This window comes from Spinacia oleracea, chromosome 4, assembly GCF_020520425.1.
Source record: "Spinacia oleracea cultivar Varoflay chromosome 4, BTI_SOV_V1, whole genome shotgun sequence".
Taxonomy (NCBI): Eukaryota; Viridiplantae; Streptophyta; class Magnoliopsida; order Caryophyllales; family Amaranthaceae; genus Spinacia; species Spinacia oleracea.
In genome coordinates, this window is record NC_079490.1 from 4,623,723 (window position 1) to 4,639,352 (window position 15,630).

Genomic DNA, 15,630 nt, shown 5'->3' on the forward strand with positions numbered 1-15,630 from the left:
TTGATAAATCCAATTAACCAATATTTGAAATAGAAGCAATGGAGAAATCAATTGACAATTGCCTATAAGAGAAACCTTCATATTGCTCAACTGTGTAAATCAAACTGCAGTTCAACTAGTTGCTTTGAAGCACTAGCACACATTAGCTATGGGGATTTAACTGTTTATGGAGTGAACTTTCTGTAATTATTATTAGGACAAACTAAACTATGAATCATTCAATAAAAATAGACAAAATAATTATAATCATCTCTACAATTTTACTGCATCAGCATCACTAATGGAGTTTAGTAATGTCTAATCTCATTCTTATACAGTTGTACCAGGAAATTGTTTCTAATAAAATTACTCTTTGATACTGTAAAAGCCAAGCATTTCTTCCTCAACATCATGAGTTTCTCCAACAATGACAAGGCAATGAAGTGGATCTCCAAAATCAAGAGTTTGGAGTTTCTTCATTGTACCCGCAACAATTATTTGATCATCACTCCCCAACCGTGCAAAACCCACACAGACGGTGTCTTCACTGTAAGCTGTAATCCATCCACACGTATCGCGTTTAATTGCACTAGTAATATTAGTTAAAGGCAAAATTTTCAAAAAGTACCTTCTTTTGCCTTACTTTGTGAGCTAGTACCTTATATTTTCAGTTTTGTCAAACAGTACCTTGAATTAAAAACTTGTTTCAAACATTCCGGTCAAAACCATAATTTTCCGGCCAATGATTCCGGCTATTTGCCTTGGTACAAAGTGAGGCAAAAAGAAGGTACTTTTTGCTAGTTAAATGAAATTCCAGTAAATAGTATGGATGAGAAAGAAGTAAAAACCTGATTCACTAAGCTTCTGCTCAACCTCAAGGAGTTGCTCTATTGCAGTTCCGATGGACATGAACCTCGGTGGTTCATATATCTTTTTCCCCCTGAAATTAATTTCAAGTACTAATATGTAATAATAATGAGAGAAATATAGTAAGAATAATTTGAAACAACTATAAAAACGATTAATATTCAATCGATAACAAATGTTAACCTGCAGAGGGATTCCAGTGAGGGTTCCTTCACTTTTATATCTGCAATTAGCGGAAGACATTTATACGTCAGGCGTGAATGCAATACATACAAATGGACGTAATACGGTCTAAGAAAAAAGTTGTCCACAAAATCAAAGAAAGGGAAGCAATGACACAAAAAAATATGTCCCTCGAACTCAACATTTCAATTCAAGCAAGACATATCAACATGCCTATGTGCACTGAATACTTCACTCTGCATCAGTACATGAAATTGTCAAACACGTAAACCCAAGCAAATGTAAGCAAAACTATGCCTTGGAAATTTACGAATTAGTTTCTTTCCATCCACACTACCAAATACCTAAAGAAAATCACTAATTCTTTAGCTTTCCTTTTCACGCTACTTGAGAATCTTTATCCTGACCTGGTTAAAACCCAAAGTCCTAAGAATATCAAAATATCCAAGAAAAAAATAGAAGATTTTAAATATAAACTGTTTTCCGTCATATCACCCATTCATATAGACGTTTAAAGGCATTTTGGCCTACGATCCAAGCAAGGATTACAGCAAAATATATAAAGTTAATCTTGCTTAATCACACATCAGCTAACCAATCCCTAATTGATGCTCACGTAGAAGTTGGCCCTTGTGGTTGAAATAGACATGACGGTGAACATTGTTTGATAAAATGTACTTTGCCAGAACTTAGAGCCAATGTATGTACGAATATTTCAAGAATGCCACTGACTCACTGAGATCCCCTTTTATCACCTCAGTGGCTTCAGTGACGACTATGCTCATCTATGTCATATAAGGATGAAAAACAGATGATACTCATCTTTAAAGTAAACATATCCATATTGAAGGCATGTTTATTTGAAGCCCAACTACAGAAAGCATATATCCTGAAGCGCACCCTAAGCAACCAACCATGTGGTGCCTCAAAGAACGAAAGAATTCAAGACAGAGTCGGGCAAGATTTCCTAGCACCCTTTCATACTGAAAATCCGAATAGGAACTGGTCCTTCAAAAATCCATTCCATATACAGATGCAACTGTTAAATAATTTAAGAATGAAGATAGTTTAAACATTATTTAAAAACAGAATGCCCAAGCTAAGGATTTGGATTTTGGAGCACTCTAGCTTCTAAAATTATAAGAGTGCCATGCATTATGCATAAAGCAAATGACAAAATATTTTTGATGGAAAAACAAACTACTGCCCAATCATAGATAACAATTCCAGAATTCAGTATATAATTGTAATTTGAAAAAAGACGAGCGTAAGAGAAGGGAAAGAGTAATAACCACACCTAACAAACAGAGAGTATGCAGACCAAGATCACGGTTTCTTTTAATCTTTCCATAGAAGCTGTCAGGTCTCCATGTCTCGGTGAAGAAAGGAATTGAAATTGTCTCTCCATAACGATACAACTGTAATCCACAGACTCCAATTGCATTCATCACTGATGCATTGTGTACCACCTTGATATCAACTCCTATCTGCTTTGCCCGAACAACAAGATCCGTGTGTGTGGTGGCTCTGCAATCCACATTGGATTTAGGCAACAACAATCACAAATACATCTTAAGAGAACTCTTCATAAAGGAAGTAAACATGTTTACAAGAACATCGCACTGGAATATACGAATTAAAGCTTACAGAAGTATTTGTTCATTCAAAATACAGAACACTATCCTTCCAATAACAAGCTACTCTAAAGTAAATGGGCTTTAACCTAGTCCTTGTTCAAGACATATGGCTCAAACTGGTGCCTGTGGTTGGTGTCCTCAAATCAATGAGGACTCTCTTCACATTTTGAGAGACGGTCAGAAAGCCAAACAGGTTTCGGACCTCTTCCCTCTCCAAGACTCCTTTTTACCCAGCCACTTCAAACATGGCTATCCCATAACCTTAAACATTCATCCAATCAAGAAGCCGATCACAACACAACCCTCTCATGGAGGACATTTTTTCCACGTACCATTTGAACTATCTGGTTAAGGAGAAACATGGCTATCTTTAAAAAATTCTCAAGCCACCACAAGTCCACAACTCTGTAACAAAGAAGCTTATAATCTTTCCTGGGAATTTTTCTCTTCAAAACCGCAACTTAGCCACCCTCTTCTCCCCCACCCAGCTAGCCTCCATTTGACCCCTCCTCCAATAAATTGGTTAAAAATGAATTGTGATGTTTCCTTCTCCAAGGAATCAGAAATTGCAGGTATTGTTGGTGTCTTAGAAACAGCAACAGGCATTGAATCCTAGGCTTCCAGAAGAAATGCAAAGTGCGTTCAGTGCTTATGGTGTGAACTCTTGGCCATTATGGAAGGATTGAAAATTGCAAATCAACAAAGATGGAATAAAATTGTGGCTCATTCGGATTCTAAAGAGGCAATAGCTAGGATCTCTGAATTTAATGACATCTTTTATAATAATCGAAACATCATTTGCAGGGCACTTACATGTGAGGTTGAACATTTCAAGCTGGAGCATGCAGGGAGGGAGTCCAACACAACAGCTGACATTTTGGCAAAACTATGCAGGATCACTAATTGTAATAGTACTACTTATGCTAATTCTGCAGAACCCCCCCCCCCCCCCCCCTTATTTCCCATGATTCAAGTCCTAAGTTATAACCTCAACAAAATAAGTAAGAAATTAAGTCTATTCTTCTGTTTTTATAGAATGACAGTATATTTCACCAGAATAGCATTCAATTACAAAAAATCATACTTCCAAGGCTCACAAAAATTTGAGAGTGACTATAAACCCCAAGAGTATAAGTTTGATCTAGGACAACAAAGGCACAAACCCAATTCTATAAGACAATTTGCAGAGCAATGATTAATGTGCAACAAAACTTTGTCTCAAACGAGTTAACGTAAAGGGCAATGAAAACTAAAGAACCCAACTACCCAAGTGTTTCTTACTAATTACTAGTAAAAACTAGTCTCCCTCCATCTCAAATTACTAGCTCTGTTTGACTTTATAACGTCGAAGTTCAAAACTCTAACCATATTTTAGTTGAACTCAACTTTGTAATGATGAATTTAACTTGCTGAACTTAACTAATACTTCCTCCACTTTCTTTTTTTACTTGCAACCAAGTTAAATGGATCACAAACCACGGAAAAGGTGGGACGATGTGAAAAAGACAATACTCCCCTCATAATATCCAACACCCCTTCAGTTCTTTTCTAATCTCCATCCACCCATTGCCTACCTCCTCTCTTAAATTGGAGAAAACTGCAAGTCTGGAACCAACACCGCCAACATCCACCATCTATCCACCCACCACCCAGCTCCCCAAAATCAGCCCCATATAGTAACATTGCAAGTAATATGATATTTCCCTAAAAGGAAAGTGTTGCAAGTAAAAAAAAAATGGAGGAACTATTTGTTGAACTGTTGCTTAATTTATCATGCTTTTTGCTAAACTTTACTTGTGGCATGTTCTATTTGACTTATTTTGTATGAACTTGAACTTATCTTACTTATCTGAAATTATCTGAACGTATTTTGCCTAAAATTTGGGAGTGTGATAACTTATTTTGCCCAAGTTTATCTTGTCTGAACATTTTTGTCCGAAACAAGTCAAAATAAGTTGAACGAAACATACCCTTGTTTTAGTTGAATTTAACTTACTTTCGTTGAACTAAACTTATTTTTGTTGAGCCTAAAAAAGTTAATAAGTTGAGTAGAACGAAGCCTAACAAGAAATAAAATTATCACGTGGGGTCTTGTTAGATTTGTGTTAGTGTGCATTTTTAAAAGAAAATTTTGACTTTTTTTATTGTTACGTAACTAAAGATGTTCATTACCGTGTCTTGGAGACTGTAAAAAGAAAACGGATAAAGTACTTTAAGACAGGTAAAGTAACAGAGAGAGTAACAGATAGAGGGAGTTAATTACCCGAAAGGATCCCCAACGACGAGGAAAGCAACATCAGAATTACAAGCTTGCGACAATATAGAATCCGCCTTTTCCTCCACCATTTCTCTATCTGCCACCGTAACAGGTTTCCCATACAATTTTTCCTGTACAATATTATAACTTAGAAAGTTAGGATTACCAAAGCTTCGTACTTTCTAGGCTTTTAGGAAAATTTGCACAAACTAAAACTAAAAGGGTTCTTACCAAATTAGAGAGGCCATCAGAAGAGATACCAAAGGAGAGGAGTGAAGTGTAAGCTTCAATGTAGACCTTTTCGCATTTCTTGACAGCTTCTAAACCTTTCAATGTTATGTCTTTTTCATCTCCCAACCCCAATCCAATAATGTATAACATTTTTTACACCACTATTCCAAAATTTCCCCCAAATCTGGAAGAAAAGAAGTGCAAAACATCAGGGTTTACATAACAATTCGCCATAAGCTCGGTACAATGAGCATCAAATCAATGTTATTCTATAATTTTCTTGGCCAGTAGACACATACAGGAAAAACCTTTTATTGAAAATTGTTTGAGCAAGCTATGAAAAGCAAGAAGCGGAAAATTTCAGTGTTTACTTAACCATTCGCCACGAACCCAGTATGATGAACCATAAATCAGTGTTATTATTTCAAGCTCACTCCAAATACACTACCAGGTGAATTATTTCAAGCTCCAGAACTCAAATATTTATTAAAAAAAATTGCCCAAATTCTTATTCAGTCAAACGCAAATCAATCAAACAAAACTTTATTATGCCCTTAAATTATTGCTCATTTCTACTCTGCTCAAACCAAAGAAACCAAATCAACCCCCAAAACATAGTATTTAATTATATAAAAAAATAGAAAAAAGGAACTGGGTATAGAGTAATTAGACAAAAAGCAACACCTAAACAAAACCACTCAATAAACCCAACAGAAACATTTTGCAACAATATTTCATCATTTCAAACATCATATCAGGAAACAGAATGTATTTGAACACTTTTTGTACCGATAAAAATGCAACAAAAATATCCAAAATTCGATATAAAAAAACAGAAAAGTGAAGAATATAGATCGGGAAAAGAAGCCATACACTGTCGCGCTACTTGTAACTGAATAGAGAGGTATTTGAAACTGAATTCATCCCGGAAACGAATGGGAAACGAGATTTTAATCTAATATTCACGTTTTTCCAAGCAAACTTACTAATTGTATGAAAGTTTTTCCGCCGGAAAACTGAAATTAGGTTGAAGAAGATAGGTTGAAGAGATCTTTTTTTCTTTTTTTGAAGAGAGGTTGAAGACGATATCAGTTACTCTGTATTTCACACTTGCATAGCCCATGCTACAAATTTGGGCCTGGCCCAAGTAAGACAAATGGAAATTAAATCACTATTTTTTTTATTATTATTATTTTTTAATTATTAGAATGTTTGATTTTTGGATGGAGTTGTATATATTAGTAATTAATTAATTAAAAAATATATATATATGTGGCACAGCCTAGCTAGCCGCCCAAGCTACCAATCATTTATGATGTTTTGTAGTGTATTGGGCTTTTGGGTTTTAGGCCCAATTGTTAATCAATTGGGCACCCAAACAATGTGTATGGTGTTGTTTGGAAATTACCATTTTCCTTTTATTTGATACACTAGAGGTCGGGTATGAGCCATTCCCACCTCCCTTTGGGAGTTTCGGTGTTTTTGAAACCCCTCATGTTGAGTGGTTTGAGGTATGGATCTAAAAATTAAAATTTCTTAAACAAACACTAGGTATGGCCGTATGAGTTTTGCTCATCCTAAACTCATATCTTATACCCAAAATACACGAACCAAACACCCCTACAATGTGGACTTGTTGTATTGATTTTAAGTATAAATTGCTTTGTCGAATTGTCTGATATGGATAGGTGATGATATGGATAGATGAAGAATATTGCTGAGAATTTTATGTGGTTTCTTGAATACTATGGTTAGGAAATTAGGACCGATTAGCCGTTGAAAAATCTTCCATTCTTGTAATATAAACTCAAAATGCTGAACTCCTAGAAGAAAGGCCTATTTTTGTTACAAACTAACGGTAATCCTCATCTCATGACATTATTGAAACTATATGAACAAATGATGCAACAGAAAGCCGTAATCTTTATCTCATGGCATCATTGCAACTATATGAACAATAATACAGAGTACCAATCAAGTAAAACTAAATTAATCTTACTAAAAAGTCCTACAACATCTACCAAAGAAATTTGAATCCAACAACATTTAGTTAACTATTTATAAATTTATTAATCAATATTTATGTATATAATAATAATTGTGCTAAATTCATTTTAAAAAAAAAATTAATATCAACATGCCAAAAGAAGAAGGTTTATTACGGAGTATCAAACTATGTAAATCAAACCGCGTGTCAGCTTCTAGGCAGAAACAAAAGAGGAGTGACAACGAAGAAGGCGTGCAATCCAATTTGCAGTACCGAGGAGGTCGATCCTGGAAAATTCGTCAGAAAGTGTGAGAAAACCGAGCAGATACTCAACGATTGCGTCGGAAAGTCAGTCTCTCCCTCTACCTAATTATTGATTGTTCTTCCTTATTACTGAATCACAGTCAAATTGATTTTGGTTTTTTGTTGTTGCTGTTGCTGTTGTATACTTGTATTGATTTGAGTATGAATTGCTTGTTCGAATTGTCTGATATGAATTGCTTACTCGAGTACTTAATTTTAATTAATTATAAGCAATTTTAATTATTTTTTGTTGCTGTTGATGTTATATACTTGTATTGATTTGTGTATGAATTGCTTGTTCGAATTGTCTGATATGAATTGCTTACTCGAGTACTTAATTTTAATTAATTATAAGCAATTTTAATTATTTTTTGTTGCTGTTGATGTTATATACTTGTATTGATTTGTGTATGAATTGCTTGTTCGAATTATCTGATATGAATTGCTTACCCGAGTACTTAATTTTAATTAATTATAAGCAATTTTAATTAACTTTTGTTGCTGTTGCTGTTGCTGTTATATACTTGTATTGATTTGAGTATGAATTGCTTGTTCGAATTGTCTGATATGAATTGCTTACTCGAGTACTTAATTTCAATTAATTATAAGCAATTTCAATTAATTTTTGTTGCTGTTGCTGTTATATACTTGTATTGATTTGAGTATGAATTGCTTGTTCGAATTATCTGATATGAATTGCTTACTCGAGCACTTAATTCTAATTAATTATATGCAATTTCGACTTAGGCTTCGTTTAGTAGGGCGTAAAACGTTTTCATGGAAAACGATTTCCCCCTTTTCAATCATTTTACGTTGTTTGGTTGGGTAAGGGATGGAAAACAATTTTCCATTACTCCCTCAAAGGTGGAAAACAATTTTCCATTTGAAAGGGAGGGAAACCACTTTTCCTTCTTTCCTCTTTACCTCCCTCTCCTTTCTTCCCCTCAATCTTCACCATCTTCTCCCATTTTCCTTTTAAGCTACCAAACAAAGGAAAATTAGTTTGAAATTGTATTTTCCCTTGAAAAATGTTTTCCATGGAAAATCATTTTACATTGAAAACGTATTACGCCCTACCAAACGGAGCCTTAATGAAATTCATTGAGGACAAAAGTCCAATTGTTAATACCAAGTAGAAGGAGTTGCAAGTTAGTTGAGAATAAATGTTCCATTTGAAAAAGAAGGGGGAGGAATACCATTATCAATTGCCAATTGGGTTGTCTAGGGCTTGCATCATTAATTGTTGGCATTCAAAGTCTTCTAGGGGGGTTTGGTTCGCATGGTGGTACGAATTGGGAATGAAACCAAAATGGTATAGGGTTGGAACTTGATTCCTAATATAATGTATGTGGTGTTCTTTGGAAAATGACATTTTCCTTTTATTTGATACACTAGAGGTCGGGTATGAGTAATACCCACCTCCCTTTGGATGTTTTTTAAACCCCGCATGTTGTGGTTTTGAGTTGAGGTATGGGTTTAGAAATTAAAATTTCTTAAACAAATACTAGGTATGGGTTTTGCTCATTCTAAACTCATACCTCATACCCAAAATACACGAACCAAACACCCCTACAATGTGGACTTGTTGCATTGATTTTAAGTATAAATTGCCTTGTTCCAATTGTCTGATATGAATAGGTGAAGAATATTGCTAAGAATTTGATGGTTGGATCGATTAGCCATTGAAAAACCTTCCATTCTTGTAATATAAACTCAAACTGCTGAACTCCTAGATGAAGGCCTATTTTTTTTACAAACTTACAGTAATCTCATCTCATGACATTATTGCAACAATATGAACAATAATACAACAGAAAGCCGTAATCTTCATCTCATGGCATCATTGCAACTATATGAACAATAATACAACAGAAAGCCAATCATGGAGAAAGATAATTTCTGTACAGAGTGAGTAGCTAGACATTATTAACTGGTGTTGGTGTGCTATCTTCTTCTTCTGTAACAGAAATTACTTTCGAGCTTCTCTCATTCCGGCTGCCTTCCGCGAACTTCATGCTTACCCTATGAAGCCCTTGCTCCTGCTCTTCAGCATCCCATTCCCTCATGTAGTAGTCTTCTTCTGTGACATTTGGTTTTGGACCGCAAAACATACCGCCCCACTGTGGGAAGTTTATGGTACCTAAGCTAAGGGTACATGCTATGATCACAATACCCATGTAAGTTAACCCGTGTTCTATTTTGAATTGTGATCCTCTAAAGAAAATCACTTGACATATCACTGCACCCGCATTTCCACCTGCTCCAGACAATCCCGAAACCACGCCCAATGATCTTCTGGAGACAAAAGGAACGACCCCGAATGTGAGTCCTTCAGCTGCTTGAACTAAAAAGGAGAAGATCATCATAACAGCAATGGTGGAGCTTAAAGTGTTCATGCGTCCCATAACGATACACATTACACCACTTAGTGTCTGCACAGTCCACCAACCCCATAATCTACCCCTCATCCCGAACTTCTTCGCCATGAAATCGGAAAACCAACCACCGGAAGACCTGGAGAAGATGTTAACCATCCCGAAAAGAGCACCAACAATCCCTGCTAGGTTCAGGTTCAGGTTGAATCTGTCATAGAAGTAGTAAACAACAACGTTTGTTACGGCTAGCTCAACCCCGAAACAGAACCCGTACCCTATAGCAGTAATCCAGCTCCTGTAATTTGTGACTGCATGGTATACAATCTTGGAAGCTTTGTCTTTGTGCATTGCACCAGATTTCTGCATTTGCAGGAAGTTTCCGTCAGGAAGATCCTGCCCGAAAAGCATGACTGCATAAGCCGAAAACATTTGTAGGCCGGCGGGGATGAAAAACGCCACCCTCCACGCCGTGAACGGCGTGTCGGCCGGTGTTTTATTAAGGATAAAGCTATAAAGAAACGGCATGACTAAGTTGGCTACACCTCCGCCGAGGTTGCCCCACCCGCCCGACTGCCCGTTCGCAAGCCCGACTACTTTCGGAGAGAACATGCAACTCATCCAGTATTGGGTTGACACAAATGTAGCCAATGAAAAACCAGTGAAGAACCGCATTATGAAAAACGCTGTAGGCGAACTGGCCATTGAAGAGAGGAAAACAGCAGGGACTGTTATGAAACAGATTGTTGCAGCAGCAAGACGCGGGCCCACCATGTCACAGGCGGCACCTAAGGCGAGACGGGCGAAGATCGCCCCGGCTACCGAGCCAACACCGGCATTACCAATGTCATTGGCGGTTAGATTGAGGTTGTCACGGATTATGGGTAAGAGAGGTGGTGCAGCGAAAGTTGATATGAAACATGTGAAGTATGTAAACCAACTCAAATGGAATGCTCTCATATGAGGCTTTGCTACAGAGAACAGAGGAAATATCATTGCCTTGTTCTCTGTATCCACCGGTAAATCTCCGAACTTTTTTGTTTCGAACTCATCATTAACTCTAGTAACCATAATGATCACGATATTAGTTAATCCGAATGATTGGGGTCGGCTAATATGCTAGTTTTTGTGGTATATGACAATGTCAAGAATTGATATTTGTTTTTGTTTTTTGTGTTGTTTAGGAAAGAAGGTATGTATGTGAGTTTGAAGATGGGAAAATGTGTTGAAGCAAGGGGAGCTTATATAATGGACCGTACGGCCGTATATTGACAGATTATGAAGATGGTGCATGATTTAGGTTAGTAAAGTACGGGAAGTACGGAATTGTAGTTTAAGAACAAGTGGTTATTACTTTAATTTAATTTTAATTTGAGTTCAGACATTGAGTCGTATTTGACAACTTATCAACACGTCGATCATGTGGATGATAATAATTATAGCTGTGATATGATATGCATATTCGCATATCACAAACAATATAATAAATCCATGGTGTTTTGGGTAATTTAGGGCAGAAATTGTTCAATCAATTATTCAATCAATTATTCAATCATCCACCATTCTTCATTAGGTTGAAGATAATAAAACTTATCTAATTAACGACAAATAAAATGATGTACTGCATTTTCAGTTTTCTTTCTTCTAGTTTGTACTTTGTAGGTGAAGGAGAAGGGTCTTATTGAGCCAAAACCTTGTACACGTCAACTGATCCGATCTGATTTGATCTGATCATCTGAGTTAGTTGCATTGGCAAGTTCCTTTTAAAAGTTGGTGTAGAGTAAGTAAATCCCCATCCCAAATATTGGGAATTGATTGTGTAACTTCAACGTTAAAGTGGTGTTAGGAGTAAAAGTAGCTTTTTGAGTTGCATTAGACATTTAGACGTTTGATCATTTTAGAAAGGTAATTTTGAAAAAGTTTAATTTAGAGTGTTGAAAATCCTGGTAATTTTTGAAAAAGAATTTAGAGTGTTGAACATTTAGAGTGTTGAAAATTCTGGTAATAACATTAATGTCTTAATATTGTCTAAAATTACAACTCTTATCAGCCTAAAACACTTTATGTCTATGTATTTAGTGGTTTTTTTACACATTAAACAACTACTACGTAACAACTAATTTAAAACACTTTATACACAAATAGCTAAGTCAAACCAGCTAACAACCGCGAAAAACTCCCTCCGTTTTAAAATGGTATAGTTTCAATAAGTAGGTGTTGTAAAATAATATGGCTAGATGACTCACCATATATATTAAACGCTTTCACACTCTTCTTTTTTTCCCACTTTGTTTTCAACGTTTCACCTTAATCTATTTTTATATTCACTTTTTATTCATAACTTTCTACTCAACATATTTTGTTATTTTTCTTTTCTTACACTACTTCCCTCAACCTTTTTTTTTTTTTACGGTATATTATTCTTTTCTTATAACATTTCACTTTTCCAATACTTATTTCTTATTTTCCGATCATTTATCTTGGTTTTTATAATTTTTGTAAGCGTCCTCGTTATTTCGAATCGGATGAAGTACATACCAAAAACGGCCGGATATTACTTATTACTACGTGGTGTCAACGTGGTATGAGGTGTAGCGCATGATATTATGATGATGTTCCTGATACAAAGGATCTAGTGTATGACAAAGGGCATAAGTCATAGATCGAGTGAATTGAAATAAAATAACGAAAATGATAAAGGTCGCAACATGCGACCTTTAAGCCGTGTCACAATGATGACATGACATGCTTATGTGTCATGATTTAAAATGGAAACTAAAATATTTAACTTATATAATCTATTATACATGTTACAAAAAAATGTAGGAAAATCTTAATATTCTAATTTGTTTCCTTCTTTATATCGATTACCTTATTTACATATTTTCATAGTAAAAATATTACATTGATAGTAAAAATATTATGATAATGCATAGTCTATGTGGCGCCTATATGTACCCATTAAACTCTGACACGTAAGATTGCGACAATTAAATGTCGTTGTAACTTGCGACCTTTATCATCATCCATAAAATAAACCTTTAAAAGTCAAGAAATTGCGCAATTAATGAACAAAGTACGGAGTAATTAAAGCAATAACCTTGCTTTGCGTTGGAACAATCAAGTTAGTGAAGATAAGTGCAGTCAAATAAAACAAACAAAAGAAAAACTCGTATGAAAACGTTTTAATTAAGCAATAACCGAAACGCTGGCCGTATATCCTACTTCGGTTATAGCTTAATATGGAAATAACATAAACATAATACAAGTTTTTTCGAGATTTGAACCATGTGATCTCCGATAATTTTCTATGTACTACCGGTGATACTTTGTGAATAATACAATCTATACGTTCGATGATTTTCTATTACAACCGGTGATACTTTGTGAATCGGAAACTAAAGATGGACATGTGTTGGGTCGTCGTGTCCAGAATGAACTAAGGGAAAGTAATGTTATGTCGGGCTAGTGCCTTTCATCCCTAATTGAGGCCCGTGCATAGCATTGTCACGTGTTAGGCCGGATCACGCTCGTGCCGTGTAGCGGACTCCCTTACTAATTTTCAAATCTTTTTATGTTAAGTGTTTTTAAAAAATAAGTGTGCCGAAGTTCGTGTTGAAGTCGTGCCAAGTATCTACAATGACGATGTTCATGCACGGCTCATGGCCCATCAACATATATACTTTCGGGTTTACAATGGGCTCGTGTCGTGTTTGGGGGACACGAGCCGAACCGAGCCGAACTCTAATAGGCTCGGCTTGGTATGGTTATTTTTTTCTTGAGTTCGAACTCGCGCTCGAACTTACCTCGAGCCGAACCGAGCAAGGTTTGATAAGAATTCTTCGAGTTCGAGCCGAGTTTCGAGCTTGTTCGAGCCTCTACTCGATAAACTGATCTGATAAACCATATTATACCAACAAATACAATAATATTACTAGTAATTTTCTTAAACTAACATTAAAATAGTATTTTTCTTGGATAAGTTATGTAAAATATTATTCTTATTTATCATTTAATTGATAGTTTGGACAATGGTATTAAACGATATATAAATATCTCATAAATATGCATTATTATTCTTAAATTAACGAGCTAGCGAGCTTTCAAGCCGAACACCATTGAGTTTGAGTTTGGTTCGTTTAGTTATCTAGTACCATAAATTTAAGCTCAAGCTTGGTTCATTTACAAGCGAATCGAGCTCGAGCTAGCCGAATTTCTATCGGACCGATTCCGAACTGTACGTTCACGAACAATTCTGTTCGTGTCCACCCCTAGTCGTGCCGAGCTTGAACAACTCGCATGTTGGCCCGACTGATGCCCGGCGGCCAAACAACATCAGTTAAGTCCTGGAATAACATTGATGTTGTAAGATACAAGCGTTTATCATCTGATTAACTACGCTACCGCTTCGCGTTCTCGTATATAGTGTTGGATCTGTAATTAAGTTAACAGAGAGAGTATAATTAAGGAAGCGTGTGATAATGTTAATTAGCATGACTAATGACTGTCTTATGAGGAATTAATTAGCATGACTAATTATGTAAATTAGTATAATTAATGTACACAATTTCGAAGAAAGTAGATCACAACAAGTTGCTACATTACTACTCCAAAATTGATAAATATTGATAAATATACGGTCATTGACTTGCATAAATATCTTCAAAATGTTTGTCATTTGATTAAATCATATAATCGTCGTTCTCTTTATGTTTGGTATTTTACACGTTTTTTAACGATTAACTAGTTTCTGATCCCGGGCGATGTCCCGGGTCATTACATGAAAAATCATATTTATTCCATTACATACAAGGAACGTGATTAAATGCTTATATTATTTTTCTTTTTGACTATTTTGTCATTTGTTATATTTTGTTTGGAAAGAAAGAAATCAAACATGACATATAGCTTGGTGGATAAGTCTTTATTGTTTGAAACCTGAGGTCAACATAAACAATATTTCTGTTTTTTTAATTGTATGTAAATGCATGGAGTACCACCCTCTAATTAAGAAGGAAGAGGGAGAGCGTCACGTGGAAGATGAACATGATTGTAAACGCCTTTTAATATATAGTATAGATTAATGTGCATTGAGATTTTTCTGTTTTTTTAATTTAAACAAGCATTTATTTATAATGTTTTCACTTTTATTAAAATTCTGATATTGGGAAAATGAAAAAAATACAATTGAAAAGTGTAAGAGATTAAATGACCCACTGAATTTAATTGGTTAAAATAATCATTAGACACAAATTTTGATGCTCCCTCCGTCTCTTTTTGTTCTTTACGTTTGGTATTTTTCACGCGTTTTAACGATTAATTAATTTTCATCGAGATTCCTCAATTTTTTTATTAAAACAAGATAAATTACGTTTATTTATAATATTTTCACTTTTATCAAAATTCTGATATTGAGAAATGAGAAAAATTTAATGTCCCAATGGAAAAGTGTGAGAGATAAAATGACCCAATGAATTTAATTGGTTAGAACAATAATTGGACACAAATTTTGATAGAATACTAAGTCATTTATGTGATAATATAAAAGGAAATGTAAAGAACATTTTAAAATACTCAAAAAGGAAAACGTAAAGAACAAAAAGAGACGGAGGAAGTAGAATATTAAAACATTTTATGTGATAATATAAAAGTTAATGTAAAAAACATTTTGAAACACACAAAAAGAAAAACGTAAAAAATAAAAACAAACTGAATGAGTAATATTTATAAATATACGGTTATTGACTTGCATGCATAAATATCTTCAATTCAAAATGTTTGTCATTTGATAAAATCATGTAAAACCGTCGTTAT

At 35.1% G+C, this 15,630-nt stretch overlaps 2 protein-coding genes and 1 long non-coding RNA gene across 3 annotated transcripts; 1 reads left to right on the plus strand and 2 right to left on the minus strand.

Moving 5' to 3' along the window:
* Positions 1 to 203: 203 nt before the first annotated feature.
* Positions 204 to 6,244, minus strand: LOC110791440 (probable diphthine methyl ester synthase). Its single transcript, XM_021996186.2, has 7 exons — positions 6,028 to 6,244; positions 5,155 to 5,338; positions 4,930 to 5,054; positions 2,327 to 2,556; positions 1,030 to 1,069; positions 828 to 919; positions 204 to 533 (listed from the first exon to the last, which is right to left on the minus strand). Exons 2-7 carry the CDS (start codon positions 5,302 to 5,304, stop codon positions 346 to 348), a joined length of 825 nt encoding a protein of 274 aa, XP_021851878.1. The 5' UTR covers positions 5,305 to 5,338; positions 6,028 to 6,244; the 3' UTR covers positions 204 to 345.
* A 1,059-nt stretch (positions 6,245 to 7,303) lies between these two features.
* On the plus strand, positions 7,304 to 11,323 carry LOC130472451 (uncharacterized). Its single transcript, XR_008932733.1, has 2 exons — positions 7,304 to 7,489; positions 11,001 to 11,323. It is a non-coding gene; the product is annotated as an uncharacterized lncRNA (long non-coding RNA).
* On the minus strand, positions 9,263 to 10,987 carry LOC110791438 (high affinity nitrate transporter 2.5). The gene has a single exon (XM_056843480.1). It carries the CDS (start codon positions 10,885 to 10,887, stop codon positions 9,361 to 9,363), a length of 1,527 nt encoding a protein of 508 aa, XP_056699458.1. The 5' UTR covers positions 10,888 to 10,987; the 3' UTR covers positions 9,263 to 9,360.
* Positions 11,324 to 15,630: the final 4,307 nt, after the last annotated feature.